The sequence below is a fragment of the Rosa chinensis genome, chromosome 5 (genome assembly GCF_002994745.2).
Source record: "Rosa chinensis cultivar Old Blush chromosome 5, RchiOBHm-V2, whole genome shotgun sequence".
NCBI lineage: Eukaryota > Viridiplantae > Streptophyta > Magnoliopsida > Rosales > Rosaceae > Rosa > Rosa chinensis.
Window position 1 is genome coordinate 11,148,944 of NC_037092.1, and position 26,078 is coordinate 11,175,021.

The 26,078-nt window shown below is 37.2% G+C and overlaps 1 protein-coding gene across 1 annotated transcript; it reads left to right on the forward strand.

The window, feature by feature from the left end:
• Positions 1-10,546: 10,546 nt before the first annotated feature.
• On the forward strand, positions 10,547-24,187 carry LOC112166658 (disease resistance protein At4g27190). The gene is made up of 9 exons (XM_024303532.2): positions 10,547-10,931; positions 16,655-16,723; positions 16,925-19,204; positions 19,502-19,616; positions 20,872-21,318; positions 21,434-22,132; positions 22,359-23,201; positions 23,368-23,455; positions 23,611-24,187. The coding sequence occupies exons 3-8, from the start codon at positions 17,406-17,408 to the stop codon at positions 23,410-23,412; spliced, it is 3,948 nt and encodes a 1,315-aa protein (XP_024159300.1). The 5' UTR covers positions 10,547-10,931; positions 16,655-16,723; positions 16,925-17,405; the 3' UTR covers positions 23,413-23,455; positions 23,611-24,187.
• Positions 24,188-26,078: the final 1,891 nt, after the last annotated feature.

The following is a 26,078-nucleotide window of genomic DNA, read 5'->3' on the forward strand; positions in this document are numbered from 1 at the left end:
CCATTCGAGTATACCTCAGTATAGGGAAGGTTAAGTCTAGACATGACACCCATGACAGTGCTACTGTGGAGTAGTCTCTTGTTCTCACTAGTGGTTTTCGGACGCAACCTAGTCCCACCAGTTTGAATAAACCTCCTAAACTCGCACCGCTGCAACTCCCAAAACCTCAAGAATGTTGATGTAGGGGATCCAACACAGCCTTTCTTCCCGAGACTATCAGAGAGCATACCCCTGCAGGAAATACCATCTGTCCGAGTGAAACCCATGATGCAATCCCCAAGATGTCCACCATAGGATAGATGCGATGGCACATCCTGGTCGATGCCAAATTGCCTCTTAACTCTATGAGGAGAGTACTTCTCCATCACGGGGTCAAAGAAATCACCACATGCTATTATGGACTGCGCACGAGTGGTTAGAAGCAGCTCAACCGGCTCTAGGAACGGTGATGAGTTACCCTCTGGGTAAAAGAAAGGAAATGTCTGGAAGCCATGAGCAGCGAAATATGGTCTGAAATTGAATTTCCCGATGTCGTCCAAAACAACAGGCCTAAATGCACCCTTCTTGGCCTTCCTTCTGAACCATCTACAACACAATGGGAATCCTACTAGATTGAAGTCCCTTTTACCTCCCTCAAGGTGGTGGAGGGACTCAGGAGTTACGGGTTCCACAGCCAAACCTTCGAATCTCTCCCATACAAATACTTGAAGGAAAAAACTGGATACTAGAGAGTCAATGCCATACTGCCCCGCACCTTCTTTATCATCCTTTGAAATCTGATTAAGTTTCCTATATAGATGACTAAGGAAGAGAGGAGCGAGCGGAAAACAAGTACCGGCTGCTAGCATAATGGCCAACGGGAAGACTCGCGGCTGCACATTCTCATATGGAAAATCTGTGAAAATGAACCTGCTCAACCAGTAAGCAAACATGGCTTCCACCCGGCAGCCGGATTCGAAACCTGCACCATACTTAAACTTGCCTCCGTCCATCGAACCCCAAAAGTGTCTCACCCAGTAACAAAAACGGAACACTTCTTTAGAATCATAAGCACCCCTTTTCAGAATCTGCAGCTTCTTCTTCTGCTCTTTATTTAGCTCTATCTTGAAAGGATTACCATCCCCAACAATAGGGATTCGCATAATATTGCAAACATCTTCCAAAGAAGGAGTAAATTCCCCCAAGAACAGATGAACGTGTGAGTTTCAGGACTCCATCTTCGCACCACATGGCGAAGGCAAATGTCATCTTTGTAAACCTCACAAAAGCCAGAAATAAATAGTGAAATCTTCACTCCAGCTCCAATAAGGGCCTCTTCAAGCTCTTCCTGCTGTACCTCAAAGCTGACCCATTCAGGCCAACCCGCAGGGGTCCTTGCAGGATAATGGAAACATATAGGCACTGCAGGGTACTCTCCCCGCTCAATGAGCAACCTGGATATGAACTTGGGAGAGACAAAGCACCCAGAAAACTCATGAGATGCCTCCTCTGGGCTACCCTCACAGGCCCCCGCGGTGGAAGCAGGAGTGAGACCATCTTCCAGCGAGAAGTGGTGGTCATGAAGTTCTGTAGGCTGAGAAGACTCAGATGCTTGTGCCATTGCAAACAAAAGGGAGCCCCTCCTGCAAAAAAAAAGAAGGAGGTGTACTAGCTGTGAGCAATAGCAATTGGTCTTCTAATACATGGTAATCCCTATCTGACACCCACAAGCAGGCAGAATGCCAAGCATAATCACACAATTAGCAAAGCATGCGACGCCTTGCCAAAATATGTCACGTCCCTATGGTTTATTGTGATAAATCCATCATCGATGCATCGCTTTCAAGCAAAATACAACAACCAAGCAAACACAGCCCTGCACACCGATGCATTCAACTATTCCCCCCAACAACAAAAAAAAAAAGAACAGGAACATCCGAAGCAGAGGACAAATCGAGATGAGACCAAAAAAAAAAACCTATGGCAGTCAAGCAATGCACAAGCCAAGCCAAGATGTTACATATTCATGCCTTACTCAAAATAGGTGTATCCTGATAAGTCAGTCCATGCACGAATATATATATATATATACACACACATATATGGATATATAAAATACGAAACGAACATACAGCAAAATGCTATCCTTGATCAACTCCAAGCATACACATGCTTATCCTAAGGTAAAGCTGCAAATGCCTTTTCCCCTTCATAATGTCAACCTCAAACACATGAACAACGGGCACATACATATATACGCAAGCAACCCAAAAAAAAAAAAAAGGGAGAGATGAATGACAGAGGAGTTGCGTTTTCAAGAAAACTCCAAGTGCACGTGCACCTATCTAGCAATTTCAAGCGATATTTGACACACATAAACGCTAAAACCAAAACTGCGCACCTCTGTATGATACTTATACATGCTCCATAGGCACAATATACTTATTCATGTGTATTTACAGAAAGAGCTAGCTGCGGTGACCTTAAGGAAGCTAAATCCAAAAAAGGAAACAAGAAGGTTCGTGATGCAGGTGGACTGCAAATCTTCCCACAAGAAGTTCGGCTGCGGTGATTCCGGTAAAGGTCATGTAAAGAAAACAGAGGGACGCTATGCAACCAAACGCAAAAAAAAAAAAAAAAAAAAAAAAGGAGAGGGGAAGATAAATTGTTGTTCTAAATCGGTTGTGAAGTCTTCTGCAGCATTGCATCACTACCCATGAAACGAAATCGCAGCTCATATGATTAATAGGAGAACTCAAGTGAGATCAATCTAAGAGGAAGACTGGGCATGAACAAGCAGTAATCACAGCAATGAAAAAAAAAAAAAAAAAACGGAGTCAATCACCGTAAGGAGGAATCGAACACAAGCCACAGTAAGAGTAAAGATCGACGCGATACCGAAATTAATTCAAACCATCACAAGACATCCATAACCCATCTGCATGCATAAGCCATTCAACAAAAATTTTACCTGATTCAACAATCCCAAGGGTTAGAGATTACCTTAGATAAAAAGGATCATGCAATCAAATCCGCGAATTGGGAGAAGTGTAAGATGGATCCCTACAACAAAAAAAAGAATCGTGATTCCCCACAGTAAGAGGAGGAAGGCAACGATTACACGGTGAAGAAAAAAAAAAAAGAGACAAGAAGGAGAATTTTAGGGTTTCAAAAGAGGGGAAAGGATTACCTCGAATCAGAAGGCCCGGTAGGTTCAGGGATCTCTGGAATCTTCAAGGGACGCGAGCTCAAAGTTTCAGACAGAGCACGAAGAGTCCAACACTCCTTAAGCGGGAAGAGGAGGTGAAACTGTGGAGTTTTAACACGTTGTTGTTCAAAAGAAAAAGAAAGAAAAGAGAAGAGATAGAATGGGCCTCTCACACTGACTCACTTTGGGAATTGTAGCTTGGGCTGATTTTTCCTCATTTTGATTATGTGGCCCATTTCATACTTCAAGCAGCCCACATAATCAAGGGGGCTAATGTTGGTACCCGAAAAATCACGCGACAAAATAAATATGTCGTCACGACATATTTTAGCATAAACACGCAATTTGTATAAAATTCCGTAAAACTATAGAATTTTATACCCATCTCTCGACTTTAACCCGCCAAGCAAACACACCCTACATGTGGACCCAAGCCACATCCACGCATTTCTGGGGCTTGCAGAAGTGGATATGGTGTGGAAGGTTACGGAAACATATAATGCTCGCCTATTAGTTTAACGTCATCGGTGGTCTCGATCTTGGGCTCGAGATCCAAGCCCGGTAATTTAAACTTATAGCGAATTGGTGAAAATGAGGTTTGGGTCAACCTTTTTTCCTCAAAACCCAAAGCCCAAAGAAAAGGCCCAAACCCAAAAGAAATAGGGTAGCCCAACTTTCACCGTTTTCTTCTATCTCCCTTTCCTTTCCCCGCAGCTGCTAAATACGCTGCAACTCAACCCAAATATCCAGGAGAAATATCGATTCCCCCCGTCAGTTGGCAAGGAGGAAACTTTCTAACTGGTAGGCAGATATCCCCTTCCCTCTTAAACGATGAGCTCACAGCTCCCTAGCTGCCCCTTCAACCTCATTCCAGATTTTCTGTCACCGCAGCTGTTTCTGCTGCAGTTTTTGCACACGGCTACAACAATCCTCCCCTGTTTCCAAGACTCCATATCTCAAGTAAGCTCTGATATCCCAAATCTTAAGGCAGAAATCCTGCATGAGCTAAAGGAGGAGCGTCTTACCCAGAAAACCAAAGGGTTTGAGCCACCATAACACCCCTCCAATTGAGCCTATAAAAGGAGATATTTGAAACTGAAATGATCATCAAGCAACAACCCAGAAAACTTAGAAACATCAAAAAGCCTCTAATTCTTCAAGCTTCCAGGCCTCTAAACACAAAACCCAGTTCCTAGCACTTTTCTCCCAAGCCTCCCTGCCAAACTCATCTTCCAGAAACCTAAATTTGATACAATCCCCAAATTCTCTCACCACAGTATGTTTCTAGCTCCCACACCATCCTCATGCTGTCAAGCCTCATTCAGTATCTGAATCACGCACAAAATTCTCTCACTAACATCAAGTTATTGAGTTAATTTTGGCCTGGTCTTGCTTAATTCAAAAGAACCCTCACACATGGTCCTTGACCATAGTACACGTGGTGGTCCGGAGTGATGTTATTGGGCTATGTGACTCGTAGTGTTTTCTGATTGGTCTCTTAAATTAATTTTTTTTTTCACCCCTGCATAGTCCCCATCACATTTGAGTGATATTATTGGCTTGGACCACCACATGATAGTGTCACGTGGTACTTCAGGACCACCTAATAATTCAATATTGTAATTAAAGTTCTATGTTTAACCCGAAATTTCATGTTTCCAGTTAAGTAGTGGACCAACTAATACAGCTATTTGCTTACCCATAAAAAAACAGAGGAAAAAAAAAGAAAAAGACAAATGGAGCCATTAACTCGATCTATATTATAAGTAGAGTAATGTGATGCCGGTCCTCGACTTCTTAGTTATTAATATAAAGGGTTGGCTACTAATAAGGGTTGACTTTCGTATTCGCATGAGTATATCTTATAAGAGATCTGTGATATAGAAGTTAATTAATATAAAGAGTTGGCTACTAAGGCATCGTATTCTACTGCCAATAAGAGTTGACTCTCGTATTCGCATGCGTATATCTTCATAAGAGATTATGATTCTGTGATGTATAAGTTAATCAATCTCTAGGAAAAAAAAAAAACTCATCATCGATCTTAATCCATCATAAACTGCGAGTAGAGGTGGCAAACGGGCCGGCCCGGCCCATTTTAAGCGGACCTAGTCTTGTTTGGTGCTGTGCTTGGGCGACCCATTTATTATTGTGCCGGGCTCGTGCCGGCCCATTTACTTAAACATTAAGCCCGGTCCGACCCATATAATGCAGGGCCAATAAACGGGCCGTGCTCGTGCCTACTCACTATAAAGCACGATTTTAAAATCTTAATTTGAATAAATAAAAAATAATTTTATTTAACTATTTAGAAAATTCAAATAAATTAAGTTCTACAATGTTTTTCTCAATCTTAGCTTTTTAAGATTAATTTTCTAATAATTTTTTATATTCCACTACAAGAAAGAAAGAAAGAAAGCTAGAAAGAAAAAATAACTCAAAATATATTGCTTTTAGTATATTATTTTGAGATTAATCTTTATTAATATAATGAAGATTTTGTTTGGCTCCAGTTTTGTTGCAGCTGGTCAACAGTCTCTTTTCTGCGCGGGCGTGCCAGCACCGTTCGGGTGCGGTCGTCGGGGGTGTCCCTTGACTTGACTTCTATCAAGCGATTGTGGACGAGGAGAGCACCAACCTCGTCGTGGGATTCTTTGTGCCTCGTGGTGAGGACTTTTGCTGAGCTTCTTGAAAATCACCAAATCGATACTCGATGTTGTAGATCGAGCAGAGCGAGAACCACTGGGAAATGAGGAGAACTTGCTAAAGCGTGACTTTAGCTTGGCTGGGTTGCTAGGGCGTTACCCTTGCTTGGCTGGTTCAATAACCGTTGTGGTCGCGGCACTACCGTCGGCTCCCGAGGAGACTAGGACCGAAGTACGTTGACAGAGGGTTTGGTGGCACTAATAGTCGGCTCCTGAGGAGACTAGGACTTAGAGTGTGATCACCGCTAAGAGAAAGAAAAGGAGAGGAGTTGCTCTTAGAGAGGTTTGCTCTAGAGAGAACTTAGATCATCTTAGAGATGTTTTGATGTTGTGAATGTGTCTTGGTGTTGGTGTTTGGTCGTGGTACTACAATCGGCTCCCGAGGAGACTAGGATCGAAGCACTTTGACAGAGGGTTTGGTGGCACTGAAAGTCGGCTTCTGAGAAGACTAGGGCTAGGAGTGTGATCACCGCTAAGAGAAAGAGAAGGAGAGGAGTTGCTCTTAGAGAGGTTGCTCTAGAGAGAACTTAGATCATCTTAGAGATGTTTTGATGTTGTGAATGTGTGTCTTGTTATCTTGTTTTTGCCTCTATTTATAGGCTTCCAAGCAACACTATTTGGCCTTTAAACAAATCATAATGGGTTAGGTTTGAGCACTTAAAAACTTAGTGGATTTGTTTGGTGAGAGCACTTAAACACTTAGTGGATTTGTTAGGTGAGAGCACTTAAACACTTAGTGGATTTGTTAGGTGAGAGCACTTTCTGCTCCTTTATTCCTTTAATTTTTATCTCCACTAAGAACTCAGATATAGCATTCGACTTCTTCATATGAAATTATCCACCATGAGTGTAGATTACTGTGGTAAAATTTCAGAATTTATTTCCATGTGGTTGGGCCGGAAATGCTGCTGGACCTCTTACAGGTCCAGTTTTCCAGTTTTGCTTCTGCAGAAAATTGGACTGATTGTTTGAAGGCTTTCCACTCAAAAAAAGCTCTTGCACTCTTCATAAGAAATGATCCTTGGGATGTCTAGTATTAATCTGGAAAGTTTTAGCTCATTTCGATTTCATTTGTTTAGTCTTCCGCCCCTCCTTCCTTGTTTAGCTCGGTTTCTCCTAGCCGAAGTAGGAAAATGTGCTAAAGTTGACTTTTCATGCTTCCATAGTAGGCTTTATTTAGCCTCTAAATATATATTTCTAGCTTGTCGAAAATATATAGCTTGAGCCACTGATATTGGCTCAATTTCTCCAAGACGTGCCTTGTCAGGCCAAAATGTTCATTTTGGGTCCAAACAGATTTATATAATGAAGATTTAGTATCATATTATTCTTTCCTTCATTCTATAGTTGTATTATTATGAGATTAGTCTTTATTCATAAACATACATTTAATATTTAGAAAAAATATTTTATGTCAAAACAAGGATATAATATTTTTTTTCACTATTTTGACAACATGAAAGAAATATCATTGGTAGAATTGTCATGAGATTTTAAATAAGGAAGTCTAATATTCAAATCTCATCATTGTGGTTTTTTAATATTTTTAAAAACAAAATGAAATTTTGTGTTTGAAACGGGCCGGCCCAAATATGTTGTGCTCGGGCCGTGCCGGGCCGGGCCAATGGGCTAATATTCCTAGGCCCAACCCGGCCCGTTATTCTAACGTGCTAGGATCGTGCCAGGCCACTAACGGACTTGGACCGTGCCGGACCCGTACCGTGCTCGTACTTAGTGGCCCGTTTGCTACCTCTAACTGCGAGAGAAGGTTCGCTCACTTAACCAATCTGGAATTTGCTCACTTTTAAGTACTGCCATGATTCCCTCTTCCAAATTCCAAACTGACTTTAAAAACTCCTCAATTACTTCCCTCTTCTAGCTTTTCCAAGGCCCCCATATTCATATTGGTAGCGTGAAAAGCTTCCAAAGGTAGCATGTCATAAACTCAATTAACACCAAGTTAATATTAACAAATAAGTGTCTGTTTGCCAGCTTTGTACTTTTGGCTATATTGAGGATTCTACTCACTTATTTGTCACTTGCTCGTTTGCGCAACATGTTTGGCAATGGCTAGCATGCTGTTTTGGGACTTTCTTACCGACTAGTGGCACTATTGGTGGGTTATTTACCTCCATTATTGGCAAGTCTTTCTCTCCCCAACTGAAAAATATTTGGCTTGCTAGTTGTCTCTATGCTCTTATGGCTATATGGAAAGCTCGCAATAAGCTTAGATTTGAGGACAAGCGCCCTTCCCTCATGCGAATTTTCAGCTCTCTCAAGGCTTGGCTTCGCTTTGCTGCTCCTTACATGCCAGGTTATTCGAATGGTTTGGTTGACACTCAGTTGTTGGTTGGGTTGGGTATTCAGCCTATTCCTAAAAATCGAGTGGCGCCGCGGTTAGTTCTCTGGCACCCTCCAATTTTTCCTTGGATTAAGTTGAATACTGATGGTCTTGCAAAGGGTAATCCAGGACCTGCAGCTTGTGGTGGTGTGTTTCGTGACACCCATGGTCATTACATTGGCGGTTACTATCAAGGATTGGGACACAAATCTGCCTTCTACGCAGAGCTTATGGGTGTGATCATTGGGATTGAATATGCCTTCCAGTATGGTTGGCGATGCCTCTGGCTTGAATGTGATTCGACTAGTGTTATTGCATGCATCAAATCCTCATCTTTTGTTCCACCTTGGCCGCTACGAATTGCATGGCTTACTTGCTTAGCACGTATTAGAGCAATGACCTTTCATTGTTCCCATATTCTTCGGGAAGGAAATACGGTGGCTGATAGAATGACAAACATGGGCTTACTTTCTCCATCCTTGGTATGGCATGTTTCTCCCCCGCCTAATATATCTCCTTATCTTCTTATGGATGATTTGGGATTCCCTTACCTTCGCCATGTTTAACTCTCTTTCTTGCATGGGTTGGTGTTGGGCTTGTTTTAATAGTTGGAAGTTGGGTAAATTTGAGATTCTGCTTCAATCTTTTCACTTCCTTTTGACTTTCTTTCTAGCTTTTGGGGTAAGGTTTATGTCCCCCCTTCTTTAGGTTGTATTTTCTTTTTTATGTTATTAATGAAATAATAATAGGGGGACGGGCGGTGGGTTCCCAGAGTGTGGCAAACCCCTCTCCTTCGGGATTGAGGGTGGGACTTGTTCCCTACATCGTTTGCCTCCGAGGAGCTAATATCGCCTAATCCCTTATTCAAAAAAAAAAAAAATATATATATATATATATATATATTATTAAAAAAAAAAAAAAAAAAAGTTGCAATTGAATATTGATTGATATTTGGGAAGGCTTGGGTTTTTATTAGAAGAATCGAAGTTGAGCTGAACATGAGCTTAAACAATAATGGCCGATCTTGATTTGTGTTGTACGGATGTGATCCTTCTTTTTTGTTCTATGATCCGGCAGTTTTAATACGAAGTTTTTATTTGGTCAGTGATCCTTCTTTGTTGTTACCACCCCTTCTTCAATTTCTACTTTCGTTGGAACATAGGCTACTAGGACTTCTTCTAGCCATGGGGTCATGCTTCCTCGCAAATACTTGTTACAACGAATGATAATGTTTTCCGAGCAACAATATGAATAACTCGGTTACAAATACCTGGAATTTTTCTCTGAGAAATAGCTTCCAATTCTGGCATTAAAGATTTAATTAATTTCATCAAATACTATTCCTTTCCAACGTTTAGTTTCAGATTTGAATTAAGTAGAAGGCGGACTCCATTTGAAGATCTATAGATCTCTGATACTCTGAATTCCTGGCTGTAGCTAGAGAATAATTATATTTGCACATTCCCAGCCATTTCCCTTCCGCTAGCTAATCACAACTAGAGAATAATTAATCTTCTTTCTTTTTCTATTCCATGTTTTATTGCTTGCGAGATCGACAAAGTACGTATTGGCTGATCGATATATCTAAAAACTGACTTATGGCCGGGCTAGTTCAACATTGAAGAAGTTAAGCCTTACTATATTGTTAAGGTCTGCTCACCTAAGGGACAGTTTTTAAGGGACTGTGAGGGACAAGTGAATCTGACGGCTGAAAATAAATACACAGTTTTAAATTGTTATAATTTCTGCTTTTATATTTAATACATGTGGTTGAGATGCATTTGTCCCTCACAATCCCTTAAAAATTGTCCCTTAGGTGAGCAAACCTACTATATTGTTGTTATTATTATTATTATTATTTAGAAATATTTGTCTTTTCAATTAGTTACTTGACAGGGAATGCATACCTAATTATAAGGATGAATCAATATTATAAACATTCACGTGATGAACAACTTGAATTTTCAATTATTCAGTTTATGAACTTCTTGGTCATATATTATAATTAAAGTTCTATGTTTAACACGACTTTGCATGTTGCCAGTTAATTTAGTGGATCAACAAATACAGCTATTTGCTTACCCGTAGAAAAAGACTAAATGCAGCCATCTCGATCCCTATTATAAGAACAGTCATGTGATGTGAGATTGCCCGTCCGCGTCTTCTTAGTTATTAATAATAAAGAGTTGGCTTTCTCATCCAGGCATGGTGTTCTACTACCAATACAAGAGTTGACTCTCGTATTCTCATTCATATATCTTCATAAGATATCGATCTGTGATCTATAAGTTAGCCATACTCCAGAAAAAGAAAAGCTCATCATCTACTCGGCCTTTAATATCATCATATACTGAAAGAGAGTTTCGCTCACTTGAACAATCTGCGTTCAGTACTCCTCCCTACACAATAGTCTTTTGGTCTTACTCTGATCATTGTTCTACGTACTGCACTTATTCTCAAATTTAAAAGCCAATCAAAAAAGAAAATTTAGTATTGCCGTTACAGTTTAGACTACCTTTTGTCCAATAAAAAAAAAAGACTTCCTGTTATTCTCACTTTCATTTTGATCTTGCATGTTTACACACTTTCTGTTGATTCTATCCGTACTCAATCCCGTGTTAAGCGAAGGATTTGAAGAGCAACCAGCTTCGGTAACAAGTCGATCACAAGCAAAAGATCGAGATTCGAGATAGACGAGGTACGTACATCCTTCATTTCCATATGCCCTTGTTCCTTGATATTTTTTTCTTACATACCCCAAAGCATGCATGATCCCGAAATTCCCGAAGTACAAGTGAAATAGGTTCTTGTATCACAACCAGTGACTCATCAACACTAAAGTTATCAACTACTTATTGTTAACTCCAAACATTGACCACAAGTACTCCTACCTGCATATTCTTTTATTTTAGTTTTAACTTTTCCATTTATGTTTTTATTATCACATAGTATATAAGTAGTTTTCTGTGTGGAGTGAAATCCACGCTCCTTCTTTCATTATTTGGTCAAAGTTTTCATAAAAAAACAAAATTAAAGTTACTAAAAATAAAATTTAAGTTACCAAAGAAGGAAAGAGGAAGTGTAAATTATAATATGGAAAATGTAGATGTCACTCCCCTTTTATGTTTCTAATTAATGACGGGTAGGTTTGACTTTTTAATTGGTTAGCTAGGCCATTCCTCCAGGGTCCCAACTCCAAAACCCTATAGAGCTAGAACCAATCATTCTGGGCCAATTTTGAGCCCGAATCCAAGAGGCACCCCTACCACATTTGGATATCCAAAGCCCAAATGATTTCAGCACCCAACCTGATTTGGGCCTCCCTATTGCTTTGGGCACCCTTTCCTTTGCACCCGTTCTGATTGCGGCGGAAACCTCTGTCGTCCAGTTTCTCGCAGCCAAACCTCCAGACCGGAGCCAAATTGATGATCATTATTAAGGCATCTAAAACTGCAATTTACACGAACAAACCGAATCTGTCAAACCGGAACCATTCGTATACATTGTTGTAAATTGCAGTTTTGAATGCCTTAACGATCATCAATTTGGCTGAAATTTTGCAGAGATGATTTATACATTAGGACCTAAAAATTGAACGGTTAAGATGTAAATTGTGATCGAAAAGTGGGAAAAAACTGGAAATCTGTTCCTAAGCTTAGGAAGGGACGTCCATTCTTGAGACGAACTGTGTGTGTATATATATACATATGTATATATATATATATAACATATTCAAATTTTTAAAATATATTTTAGCGCTAGAATTTAGCCTTGACGGGTTGGAGACATTTGATGTCACATCGATGAATAATGAAAAATTCAGGGCTAAAATTTAGCCCCAGTGCTATTTTTGGGGCTATTTTTAGCCTTTTCGGTTGGAGATGATCTTAGGCCATCTCCAACCCAACTACCTTAGGACATCTCCAACCCAACTACATAAAGGGCTAAAAATATCTCTCTATTTTTTAGCCCTTTTGGTCTCCAACCCAAACAATTTACGGCCAAAGTGTTAAAATTGAGGGCCAAAAGACTAAAAAGATGGGCAAATTTAGCCTTCAAAGTAGTCCTTAGCCCTTGGGGCCAAATGGAACAGAAATGGGAGGCCCACCTGAGGTAGTGTTGCGTGACATGTGCATGTAGCTGTTGGGTTTTTATTTATTTATTTATTTATTTTTAATTTTACACTATAAATACATATCACCTCAACCTTCTTTTTCACATCTTCTTTCTACTTCCTCATATATATCTCTCTATTCTATATCTTTCATTTTCTCATTTCAAAATCAGCTTTATTCCATTTTGAAATTAGTTTTATTCCCTTTCAAAATCAACTAAAGATATTTTTGATTATCTTAAAAAAAAAAATACAACCGAAAAAATATTTTTTATCATAAAAATGATTTCAATTACTATAAGTAAATTGCTGATAAAAAAAATAAGAACATATATATATATATATATATATATAACATATCCAAAATGTTAAAAAATATTTTAGGGCTATAATTTAACTTTGACGGGTTGGAGACGGTTGATGTCACATCGATGAATAATACATAATTCATGACTAAAATTTAGCCCCAAGGCTATTTTTATCCCTTTGGGTTGGAGATGGCCTTAGTCCACTTAGGATTTAGTTGCTTTTTGAGCTTTGATTAAACTCCTTACTTTGATTAGTTATATTTTTTATTCCAAACATACCCAATTGTAATCTTTGCATGATTTAAATTTGGCAAAATAGCCAAATTACCCCCAACTTTTCTCATGACTGCCGATTTACCCCATGACATTTCAATTTTGATTATTTACACCCTCACTTTTCTAAATGTTGCCAATTTACACCCTATAGTTAAATTTTAGACTTTCCATCCAATTTCTCCATTAATTTGGTTAGCATGTGAGGGGCCTTTTCGTCTCTGCAGTTGTCCCAAAAAAACAAAAAAATAATACAAAATTACTTTGTTAAAAAATAAAAAATAAAATACTGCTATTCGTCTCCCACAACTATTTTTTTCCCCTTAGCCTCTCATCTTCTTTTCTATCTATCTCGCAATTACCTTCTTCTCAGCATGACCTCTTCCTCTATGTTCCTTTTATCGAGATCAATATAACACAATCCCCAACTTGAATCGATCAAGATGACCTTCACATGCCTGCTGTAATTTTAATTTTTATATTCCATACATATAAATATTTTATTTTGTTCGATGGCTTCTCAATCTTATACACAATACAAACCCCTCCAACTGGAACATGGAAGATCAAATTCTCATATGAATGTTTGAAATATTAATGACCAGTCCGACCTCCAAAGAAAAAGAAATCTAGAAACCTAAATGATCAAAGACCGTTTCTCATATCATCCAATCATTTGATGTGACTAGCAAATATTAATTAAGCGATCAGTTGTAAGCTAACGACCAATCTTGAAATAAAGGGAGTGAAGAAGAAGAAGATGGACAAGGAAGAAGCGACAAAAGGCAAGTTTTTTTTTTCCCTTTTTTAATGAAGAACACTTTCGTATTTTATTTTTATTTTTTTGACGATGTGTTGGTTTGTTTAATTTTTTTTTTTTGTGATAGTTGAAAAGACGAAAAAGCCCGTTACTTGCTAACCAAATTAAAGGAAAATTGGATGGAAAGTCTAAAAAATAATAATAGGGTGTAAATCGGCAACAATTAGAAAAGTGATGGTGTAGATAATCAAAATTAAAATGTCAGGAGGTAAATCGGCAGCCATAGAAAAAGTCAAGTGGTAATTTGGCTATTTTGCCTTTAAATTTTGAAATTGGAATCATATAAAAATGAGATAAGGCATCTCAGGAGTCATTAGTATTAAGAAATGTACCCATATAGTTATTGGTATATCTTTCTATGTAAAAAAGATGTACCCGAATGAGTTTGGTACAGTATTAGTTCTAGTAGTAAAAAATAGACAGAAACCGAAAGAGTTTTTTTATTGGAACCTCCAAATTTACTCAGTTGACCTCTATGCTTTTTACACCTCTTATCAAATTTTCAAACACTTAATTTACTCACTAAACCTCACTAAACTTCCTCAAATAACCTCACTCATATAACTTGCAAACAAATTATTAATTATCTTTAAAATAAAAAATTTAGTCATTTCATGATTTAATCACTATAAATCTTAACTAAATATACATTTTTTAATCAAACTTGAGTTTCAAAAATTAATGTCTAATCAATAAGAAAATGCCATGAACTATTATGTTTTTTTTTTATAATTTTTTTTTCTAATTTAGCTGTGCAAAAAGCAAATTGAAGAAATCATTTTGTTTTTATTCTCAAAAAAAAAAATCATTTGTTTTTTAATGTTTTTTTTTCTGTATTTTTTGTACCACATGATTAATTATTTAAATATTTATTATTATTATTATTATTATTTTTTCCAAATATAATGGATTGACTTAGATTTAGGTCATAAATCATAAGAGGATTTATTTTGTTTTCCCTCACCAATATGTGTTCAACATATATATCATACATTTTTATGTCACATGATCTTAATCATATTTTTAATTTTTATTAAATATATATATGAATGCTTTAATGAGTATGTATTGAAATTGGAAAATCAAAATAGATAAGGAAAATAATAAGGAATACAATCTAATATTATTGAATTGGAAAGTCTATATAAAATAAATATAATATTTTTTGGTATAATTATTGTCCTTAATAGTCATTTTATTGTAGGTTATATATGTCATTTAATAATTCATAATAGAATGAGGTTAAGTGAGCAGATTTGGAGGTCACAATAGAAACTCTCAAACCGAAATGGACTGGACTTGTAAAATGATGTCAGGTGTTGCTAGAAAATATTTCTCTTTGCATCAAAATGTTGAACTTTAATTCTTGTTACTCTTCTATGTTTTGGTCAAGATAAACGTTAAATGTACTTTTATCTTTACTATCAGATTTGCTCTCCTAGGAACCGTTTTAAGGGATTGTGAGAGACAAATGCATCTGAACTACATGTATTAAATATAAAAGTAGAAATTATAACAAATCAATACTATGTATTAGTTTTCAGCTGTCAAATTCACTTATCCCTCACAGTCCCTTAAATACTATCTCTTAGGCGAGCATGCCTTGATTTACTATTATTGGGAGGTGTGATCTTTTAAGTCCTAACTATTTTTTTTATTTTATTTTTTTATATCTAAACATTAAATCACTTTTAATTGTCAGGTAATCAAGGATATTTTTGTCAATTCATTAACTTTGTAATTAAAATTAAAATTTCTTCATTAGACATTGTTATTAAAATTAATTTTTTTGTCATTGGGATTGTTTCTAGGGTTGCTCAAACCCAAGAATGCTTGTTCATTGATGCACAGTAAGATCAATGGGTTGATGTGATTGAATTGTTTTTTTATTCACATCTAATTTATTTAATTATTATAGTTTTGGTCTTGTATTTTTATTTTATTTTTCATAAAATATTTATTCCAAAAAAATATATACAAATTCTTCTACATGGCTATCTCTATTTTTTATTATTATTATTGTTTGAACCCAAAATGGGGAGCCAAACAATTATTATTATTTTTGGTAATCGGGTTTAGGCCACCCCAGGTTATCTCCGTGTTGTTCCCGAGCAGAACCCAAATTCTAGTCTTTATTTTTATTTTTATTGAATTACCAGGAAATTACAGCTGTGCAGGGGCTTATACCAGATTTCCTTCTAACAGAAAATATAAATGCCCATGCTTACCAGTCAAAGAAGAACCTTAGGCATGGTTTCGTAATGGGCACTCAGATTTCTGTTAGAAGGAAATCTGGTATAAGCCCCTGCACAGCTGTAATTTCCTGGTAATTCAATAAAAATAAAAATAAAGACTAGAATTTGGGTTCATGCTCAGTGTGATGTCCCAAATTGTTAATTAGTTTCGTATTCTAAACGAATTCACTTGTCTTTTTAAGGAGGGAAACTCGTGTTAGAAACTATTAGCTAGCAACCTCCCTAAGTTGATCCTGGTTTTCCATGGACTGAAAAATATTTCACCATATTAATTACTATGTTCTGTTCAATTACATTACTGCAATTGAAAGCAAAGTTGTCACAAAGTAGAAGTTTTGACTTTTGACAAATGCATCAAAGTTGCCTCTACTATACAGATTTTTGCCTTTTCAGTTTTGCATTCCATCTATATATTTTCTTACTATTCATACTTTGACTCTCTTATTCAATTCCTCATATTCATTCTTTTATTCATGATTTCATTGCTAGAATGATCTGAAATTAATGTATTCTAAGCTGCAGCCTAACAGCTCGTTTTCTATAATCTCTACTTAATTTATTTTTCTTCGAGCTTTGTAGGCCGAGACTTGAAGTTTCTCCGTTGCATCGACTTTCTCTATTTTCACTTCTATCGTTCTCATTTACGTGCAGATCCATTCAAGTGAAGGAATTTGAAAACTGAATAGCATTCATAAATCATTACCAAAAGAGATATATAGGGTATGTTCTTCTTAGTACGTAGTTTCGTTTTTAGTTGTTCAGCTTTAGTAAAAAGAACAAAAAGAGGTGAAGTCGACCAGCAAAGCCTTCATTTTTTGTTTTTTATTTTGGCGATACAGCAAAGCCCTCATTTAGTTTCCTCTTTTTCCATTGTCTTCTGAGGTGATCGAATCTCATGATTGGCTTTAAAAAATTGAACAGGGATGGACTCAATTCTTTCAAAAATTGCCGAGTACACGATTGAACCCATTGGACGCCTACTGGGACGCCAAGTGGGTTATGTAATTCACTGCAGAACCAACATTCAAAACTTGAAGAGCAAAGTGGAAGAATTGAAAGCTTCCACTCTTCCAGGCAGGCGATAGAGAATAAGATTGCTGAAGCCAAAAGAAAAGGTGAAGAGATTCAACCAGCTGTCCAGTTGTGGCTTAAAAAAGTGGGTGAGATCACTGCACAGACAGATGAATTGTTGAACGAAGAAAGCCAAGCAAAGCTGAAATGTCTCCATGGGTTTTGTCCTAATCTGACTACCCGTCATCAGCTAAGCAGGGAATCAACAAAACTGGTACAGGAGGTTGCTGAACAGTATGAAAAAAGAGAATTTTCCCAAGTTTCGTGTGGTACTCTTCGGAAGGAGGTATGGGCTGTAACTAATGGCGATTACCAGGCTTTTCGGTCAAGGATGTCAATTGTGAAGGAAATCATGGATAGTCTGAAAGACTCCCATATTCATAGGATGGGGGTGTGTGGAATCGGAGGAGTTGGTAAAACCACATTGGTCAAAGAAGTTTACAAGCAAGCTTCAGAAGATAAAGAGTTATTTGATAATGTGGTGATCCTATTAGATGTGAAAAGTAATCCAGACCCGGAAGCAATTCAAAAGAAGATTGTTGAAAAGTTGGGCATGGAGCTTCTTCAAACTGAAACTATAGAAGGAAGAGCGAGTCGGCTATGTGCCAAGATACAGGGCAAAAAGATTCTTATCATTTTGGATGATGTTCAAGAAAAGATTGAGTTGGAGGATATGGGAGTTCCCCGTCTCCCAACTTGTAAAATTTTGTTGACATGCAGAACTCGAGAAGTTTTATCACTTGACATGCAGGCGAACAAAGTGTTTCAGCTTGATCTTTTAGGTAAAGAAGAGACATGGAGTTTGTTTAAGAGGATGGCAGGAGATGTTGTTGAACAGAATGGTCGTGTGAGAGATGTAGCAATCCAAATAGCCCAAAAATGTGGAGGTTTGCCATTATTAGTCGTCACAGTTGCTAGTGCTCTAAAAGAGAAAAAGAAATTACAAGCATGGAAAGATGCCTTGAGACGACTTAAAAGTTTTGATAAAGAAGAGTCGACAAAAAAAGCATATTTGGCTCTGGAGTGGAGTTATGATCAACTGGATGACAAGGAGCTTAAACCAATATTCTTGCTCTGCGGAATGATAGTGATGCAGAACGATATTTGTTTGCAAGACATGCTGAAATATGGTATGGGTTTAGGCTTGTTTAAAAACATCTCTACAGTGGAAGAAGCACAGGATTCCATGGATACGTTTATCGAAAAACTGAAAGATTCTTGCTTGTTGCTAGACGGTGAAACTGAGGGATGGGTTAGAATGCATGATCTTGTATGTGATGTTGCTAAATGGATCGCACGCAGAGATCAATACATATTATCAGTAGAATATAGAGGTGAGTTGAAGGAATGGCCAGGAAAGGATTTCTTCAAAAAGTGCACTAAAATCTTTCTCCCAAGCAGCAATATTCCCACACTTCCTGAAATACCCTTAGAATGCCCAAAACTAGAATTGTTTAATTTGAACGGTGAAGATGACTCGGTGGTAATCCCATCGAACTTTTTTAATGGGATGCAGAAACTCAAAGTGCTGGATTTAACCAAAATGTGTATGCCATCATTGCCTTTATCTCTTCAATACTTGAAGGCGCTTCAAACGTTGTGCTTGGATCTATGCACTCTGGGAGATATAACTCTAGTGGGGCAGCTAAGTAGCTTAGAAATTCTTAGCCTTTTAAAATCCGAAGTTGAAGAATTGCCTAGAGAAATAGGGCAATTGACTCGTCTTCGGATGTTGGATTTATCCGAGTGTTCTCAACTTGAAGTGATCTCACCTACTGTCATATCAAGCTTGGTGCGGTTGGAAGATTTGAGAATGAGAAACAGCTTTAACAAATGGGAGGTTGAAGGTGAAAATAGTAATGCAAGCTTGTCTGAGCTAAAGCAATTGTCTCAGCTATCCGCATTAGAAATACATATTCCAGATGCTGACATTCTTCCAGCAAACTTGTTCTCCGACAAGTTAGAGAGATTCAATATTTTTATTGGGGATGCGTGGGAGGCGAGATATTCTTGGGAGAAACCTATGGCTGCCGTGACTCTTAACACACTGAAACTCAAGCTCACTAACAATAAGATTATGGGATTAGATGAAGGCCTAAAATCATTGCTGAAGAGATCTGAGGACTTGTCCTTAGAGCAACTCCAACAGCTTCCCTATAATTTCTGTATAATAGAGAAGCAAAAGTCAAAGCTTTAGCATCTTTTTCTTCTCCAACTCCAACAGATTCTCTATTCTACATCAATCTCTAAAATCTCCATATTCTTCCTTAAATTTTAGAGATTGCTGTAAATATAGGGAATTTGGTTTTCTCTTTCATCATTTTCTCTAAAATAGAGATAATTATAGGGAATCTGTTGGAGCAAAAGAGCCTTATTTTTCCCTAAAGTAGAGAAAAATCTAAATATGGGGAAGCTGTTGGAGTTGCTCTTAGATGAGAGTGTTGTTAATATCATCCAGCAATTGGGTACCAAAGATTTTGAGAATGTGAAACATCTACGACTCCAAAGCAATATTGACTTTACAGATCTCATTAATAGAAAGGTATGTTCCTCTATGTCTTCTTATGTACTTTTCTAACTGTCGAATTTTATCATCAATAATTTTTTCTAGAGAAGTGTTATTTTTACTTCGCTACATATTATAAGTGTCAAAACCTCACATTGTTTTTTGGTTTCTCTTCTAATCTCATTGAAGGGCAGCAAGGTTTTGAATTTAAATGATACGTGCAGATGCAACTATGTTTTTTTTTTTTTTTTCCCGAAACAAATATGAATTAATTTGCACGTTTCTCTTAATTTTTTTTGCGTGTGAGAGAGGTCATGAGAATTAGATTTATTTTTCTTTTCTGAGATTTATAAAAACATTACATAACTTGATTCAAGGTTATTCATTTTCATCAACATGCATTTCATCTAAATTCTAAAGATTCGTAGTAATCGCGAATAGATTTAGATACATCTTTCATGATTCAGATACACCATGAAGAATTTTATTTTTCTATTTTTATTTTAAAGTGTTAGAAGTTGAAGAGAGAGGAGCGTAGAGAGTTTGGAGGAAGTTGAGTTTTGTTAATTTGTTTTGTTGGCTCTTAAATCTTAACCTGAAAAGATGAGGAGAGAGAAAGTACGACGTACACAAAAAGGCAAGCAGAAGAAAGGAAACAAATATTAAAAGATGAGGAGAGAGAAAGTATGAGGTAGACAAAGGCCGCACTGCCCTGTTTATTTGATGGAGAAATTCTTGCGTAGGGCACCTGCACTACGTGGTGGTGTGACCCTCAATCAGAAAAAAGAATTTTTTTCTTTTCTAAAATTGCTCTGATTTTAAATATGAAATATCTAAAATACTCTTTTCTTGAGCACTGATTGGACCGCTGCACTTTCACGTGGTGCGGGTGGCGTACGAAAGTTTTTTATTTTTTTTTTAATATACACACACATGACACATACTAGATGGTCGGACCCTTACACACACAAAATATTAATTTTCAGGTGTTAGAATTTATAAGTTAGAGAGAGAAGTGCAGATAAAGTTGAGTTTTAATTGATGCTCTGAACATGAAAAGATGAGGAGAGAGAAAGAATGAAGAAGAAAAAGGGGAAGTGGAAGAAAGAAAGCGAATGTTAAAAAACCGAAAACTTATGCGAATTACTATCAATCAATGTATCCAATGTTAAAACGGTTCAGTGTGAAGAATTGGTCAAAGTAGGGAAACAACCCCTCTTCTCGTACACGCACACAAACTATATCTATATTAATTGTTGTATTAGTAATTTGAGTGTGTACTTATATGCAGGTTGTATTCCCAAATCTAGTAACCTTGAAGGTGCATGGATGTAATAATTCAAGATTTTTGTTCTCATTTTCTGTGGCTAAAAGTTTTATACTATTGAAACACCTAAAAATATCCATATGTGAACTTCTGCAAGAGATTGTATCATCAACAAGAGAATGCAATGAAGAAAATATGGATGACATGTTTCCTAAACTTAACACTTTGAAACTCAAAGCACTTCCAAACCTTGCTAGATTTGGCACAGGAAATTATGTTGAATTTCCGGTCTTGAAAGAATTGGAGATAGATGATTGTGTTAAATTGGTGGAATTCATTGGCAATAAAGTTGCTACGAGTAGTGAAGATACTAGAAACAGCAAGGAAATTGAACAGAGGATTTTGGAAGAGGAAGAAAACCTTGATGTTAAGAGTGAGACTGTTGTACAATATATCCTCTTTGACAAAAAGGTAATGTGCAGTGAGATCTCTCTATGTCTCTCTATCTTTCATTAATGTTCATTTTTATTATTTTTCAACAAGTTCCTAATAATTTGAATATATATATATATGTATATATATGCAGGTAGGATTTCCTAGCTTGGAGAGATTGAGCATCCAAGGGGCAAGGGAGTTGAAGGCAATATGGCATGTCCAACTTGCTCGAGACTCTTTTCGGAGACTCAAGCAAGTAGATGTCCAGGAATGCAAAAATCTAGTAAGTTTGTTTCCGCCTAGTGTCATTGGAAGATTGAATGCCCTGGAAACCTTGAAGATATGGGGCTGCGGATCACTAGAAGTGATATTTGAATTACCGGGAAGAAGTAATGTTAAAGAAATACATGCCGACACATCATTCCCTCATGACCAGTTGAAACATTTTGATTGTCAAAATCTTGATTCAATAAACATATACGGGTGTCATAGTTTGAAACAGATTTTCCCAGCCTCAGTGGCCAGAGGTCTTCAATACCTTACTCGGTTGGATGTGGACAAATGTGATGCGATTGAGGAAATTGTTGGTGAGGAAGAGGAAAAAGAAGGTCTAGAAACAATACCTCCTCGTTTTGTGTTCTCAAAATTAACATCGGTGGAGTTGAAGAATCTGCCTCAACTTACGAGTTTCTATCCCAAAACACATGCTTCCCAGTGGCCATTACTTGAAAAATTGGAAGTGGTGAGATGTGATAAAGTGGGAATATTGGCCGCAGAATTTTCATTCTCTCAAAAGAATCGTGAGATGAATCATCTAATGTCACAACCACCTTTCTTTTCAATGAACGAGGTACGCGCATACTTTTAACAGCTAGCTTTATGAAACCTTTTTACGGATTTCTCAAGTTAAAAAAGCTTCTTAGTTGAGATATCTCAAAGACTTGTATAACATTAATGATATCTCATAAGACATCAGTGTACCAATAGAAGCATCCGCAATTTTTACTACTATATATAAGCAAAATGCAATACAAGTCCTTCCTTCTTAAAGTCATTTTGAATTTTCTTATTCTCAGGGTTCGTTCGTCAACTTGGAAGACTTGGAATTGACCTGCAGCGAAATTTGGAATGGACCACCCCCAGCAAATCCGTTGGTGTTTGACAAATTAAAATCAATAACCTTTCATGGGAGTTGTGCACCTTTCTCCAAGCAAGCTTCGGTCATTTTTCTCCAGAGATTACAAAATCTTGAAAAAATTGGAATGGACAATTGTTCTTTGGAAGCAATATTTGTCAATCAAGGAATTAGTATTGGGGAAAAAAAACATGATGATGCAGTTAGGGGTGGGGGCCTCCCGCGTGTAAGGATTTTGAGCCTCCAGAGAATGGACGAACTGATGCATCTAGGGAATGACAACTCCCAATCACTACTTTTTCCAAATTTGGAAACTATTGAGGTGTCGTGGTGTATGAGATTAAAGAGTCTAGAGTCATATGCAATATTCTTCCGAAATCTAACAACTTTGACAATATATGCTTGTGATGGATTGAAATATTTAACAAGTTATTCAATGGCTAAAAGCCTAGTGCAACTCACGACGTTGGAAGTAAACTACTGTGATGGAATTGTAGTAATAGTGTCAAGCAACGGAGATGATGATGCTTGTACAGCAAGAAATGAGATCGCTTTCAGCCACTTGCAGCATTTGAAGCTTACTCGTCTACCAAGTCTACAAGATTTTTGCTCCGGGAATTGCACACTCAAATTCCCATCCTTCATGACCTTACAAGTAGAACACTGCCCGATCAAGTTGAAGATTTCCCCTGAAGGAGTCCTCATGACCGAGATAGACCATCAATTTCAGCAAAACAGAGTCGATTATGATAGTGATGATGAGGAGGAGGGGGATGTTGAAACGGTAAGTTGCTATCCACTAAATATCTCAACTTATAATATCAATCCCATTTTTTTGCAGATTTTCAATGTCTTGAACCATCTCCTTTATCAGCTAGCTTATCAAATAAATAAGAAGTTTGATAGTTAGTTCTTTAATTGAAATTAATCTTTGTATGTTTATTTGCAAGGCTGAGAAAAATCCTGAAATATTATCAGAAGGGCCTGCGAGCTAGTTGCCTGCCGAAACTGGTGTTGCAAGACTCCATTTCAAAATCTGTAAGCACCATTCTTTTCACTGCAATTAATTACTTAACTAGTTTACCCTGAGTTCCATCCAATAAATTACACTTGTGCTGGAAACTCTTATTCTGACTAACTCTTTGTTCCATCTTAAAAATGGATGCTGTTATTGGCGCGCTTAATGTACGTAGCTGCTGATCTTAATCTTGCAAAGCTGTCTCTCAACTTGCAGCGGCAAGTTCACAAGGCTAGCTCACATGTCTGAGTGGAATATTCTGCCCGAATTGTGTTTGACAAAGCGGTTGCGCATATGCATTTATTATCTATTCAGTGTGTCATTTGGCTTTTAATATAAGTCTGATTTTCTTCTTCATAGAGGGAGAGTGATTGTTATTGGTGTTCTGCTCTCCTTGAGTGTGCCTTTGGTCTTGCCGGGCTGGGACAGATAAACACTTTGTGATCCTTAGAAGTTAGAACTGCTCTTTCGTTTGGATTGCATTTTTCAGAAATGTATCTCTGCTTCGAGTGTGTGGTTGTTCTGTTTTAACCGCTTCTAAATCTGTTGTTGTAGTTATGGTTCTGTCAAGATAGGTACCAATCATCCAAAAACCCAGCTATTTGGTGATTCTTTGTATGCTGTCTTGCTTAAAAATAATTTGTTGTACATAATTGGATAATTTGTATTGTATTGTATTCATCTCATTATGAGGTTTATATAAGGTTACATTAATTATGTATACAAAAGGCAATACATAATAGCTATACTAATCAATCGCACATTACAAGTATGTCAATCGCATACATTACGAGTTTGTCAATCGCATACATTAAGCAATACTTATTGCATGAATAGTCATTATCATTTACAACATCGAAGTATCATTCACCTGAATATTGAATAGTGTCTTCCCTCTGTTCTTTAGTGAAAGAGATTGAGTTTTGTGTGTAATTGGATTTTCAGTCTCTGATCATCGTATTGATAATGTGAGCTGTAGTGCAGTATTCTTAATTCATGTGATCTCCTATTGGCTATTGCCCAAAACATGGTACTCCTAATGAACCAGCATATTGAGAGTGTAAAGCTCAGAAAGGTAGCATACATGTCATGATTCATGAACTCCATTATCATCAAAGTTAACATTAACAATTCACTTGGGAGCTGCGACTGGGAATTGAGTGATGATTAATATTTGGAATTTTGAACTTTGGTAGCAGCTTTGAAGAACATGAACCCTTTAACAAGCTTGGATTTCAATCAGAAGAAGCTGATCGAGCTGAGCATGAGCTTCTTATAGTTCCTTTGAGCCTACTATGGGTGTCCCAAGGATTACTCTTGGGTTTGTGTTATAGGGATATGGTCCATTTCTTTGTTGTTTGTTGGTTGCAAAGTCCATAAGGAGTTGGGCTATCTATGTTATCTTTGGGCTTTGTAGTTTGTGTCTCACTACCTCTCGTCTGGTTAAGTCAATCTTCATTACCAAAAGAAATGGACGTACAAGAAATAATGAAGTTGGAATTGACTGTTGGACACAGATTGGTCATATTCGCATTCAGGAAAATTAGAATACGGCAAAAAAAAGTTGGGAAACCTGAAATAAAATATGTTTTGAACAATCTACAACATGTTTAAGAAAACTCAGCAAAGTGGTGTAAAATACAATAAAATTTTTAGAACATTTCCAATGGTAGAAATTGTTTTTTAGTTAAATTTAGCTAAAGTTGTTAAATATAGCTATTGGTTACATTTGTAGGACTCTCCAAGTGTGGAGAGTAGAAAAAAACTTACTTTTCCCTTAAGATATGAAAAATGCATCTTATTTTCCAGAATATCTCTACTTTGTACGATTTATCTTTAGGTGCAAAAGTATATATGCACAATGTAGAATATTACCTCTTTAGATGGATCAAAACCTTATTATGAATACCCATATGAAATATCTATTTAATTGTATAATGCTCATGTTAGACGTGACCTAATTAAACCCAAAATGAAATATCAACCAAAATTCTATATTCTTCTTATTTGCCACAGCGCATCTCTGTAGTGTATCCTCCTCTTCGTCACCATAAATCACTTTATCAGTTTCCTCCCATCGCAATCAACTTCCTCCTTAAGAGACGACAAACACAAATTGGGATGGGTTTCCAACTGGATTAAAACTTAAAATCTACAGCAAGGTTGTTGGAGTGATGGAACAAAGGGTGTTGAGTTTGTTGCAGAGGTGTAGAGAAAGAAGAAAAGAAGAAGAATATGGATGGATAGGGAAGAGGAAGAGTCAGAGTCAAACAATAATCAATGAGTTTTATTTATTTTATTAAGATAAAAAGCTGAAAAGTAATAGACTTAACGGTGTTAATCTCTATTAAGTTGATGGACAGGTATCACGAGATAGGAGCAGTGACAGAGTTTGGACAGACTTATTGGGGACATGTGATTTCCTCCCAAAAGGAAAAGGAAAAGCAAAAGCAAAAGCTTCAATGATTAAAGGCATATATTAGAAAGTAAATGGACTATCGAGACTTTGTAATGGCGTAGACTCACCTTCACTCCCTCATTTTGAGTCATTGCCCACTCAAAAGTATATAGATTCTCATCGTACGTGACTCAATGTCTCAAGCTCAACCAAAAGTTAGTAATCAAACAAGGAGTAGGCTGCAA

Bases quoted from the DNA above. Each gene is read 5' to 3' on its own strand.
- LOC112166658 (XM_024303532.2), top strand. From the start codon at position 17,406: ATGTCAATTGTGAAGGAAATCATGGATAGTCTGAAAGACTCCCATATT. The intron at 19,205-19,501 runs CTTAGAGCAACT...GTTGGAGTTGCT, and splicing joins AAGAGATCTGAGGACTTGTC to CTTAGATGAGAGTGTTGTTA. The intron at 19,617-20,871 runs GTATGTTCCTCT...ACTTATATGCAG, and splicing joins CAGATCTCATTAATAGAAAG to GTTGTATTCCCAAATCTAGT.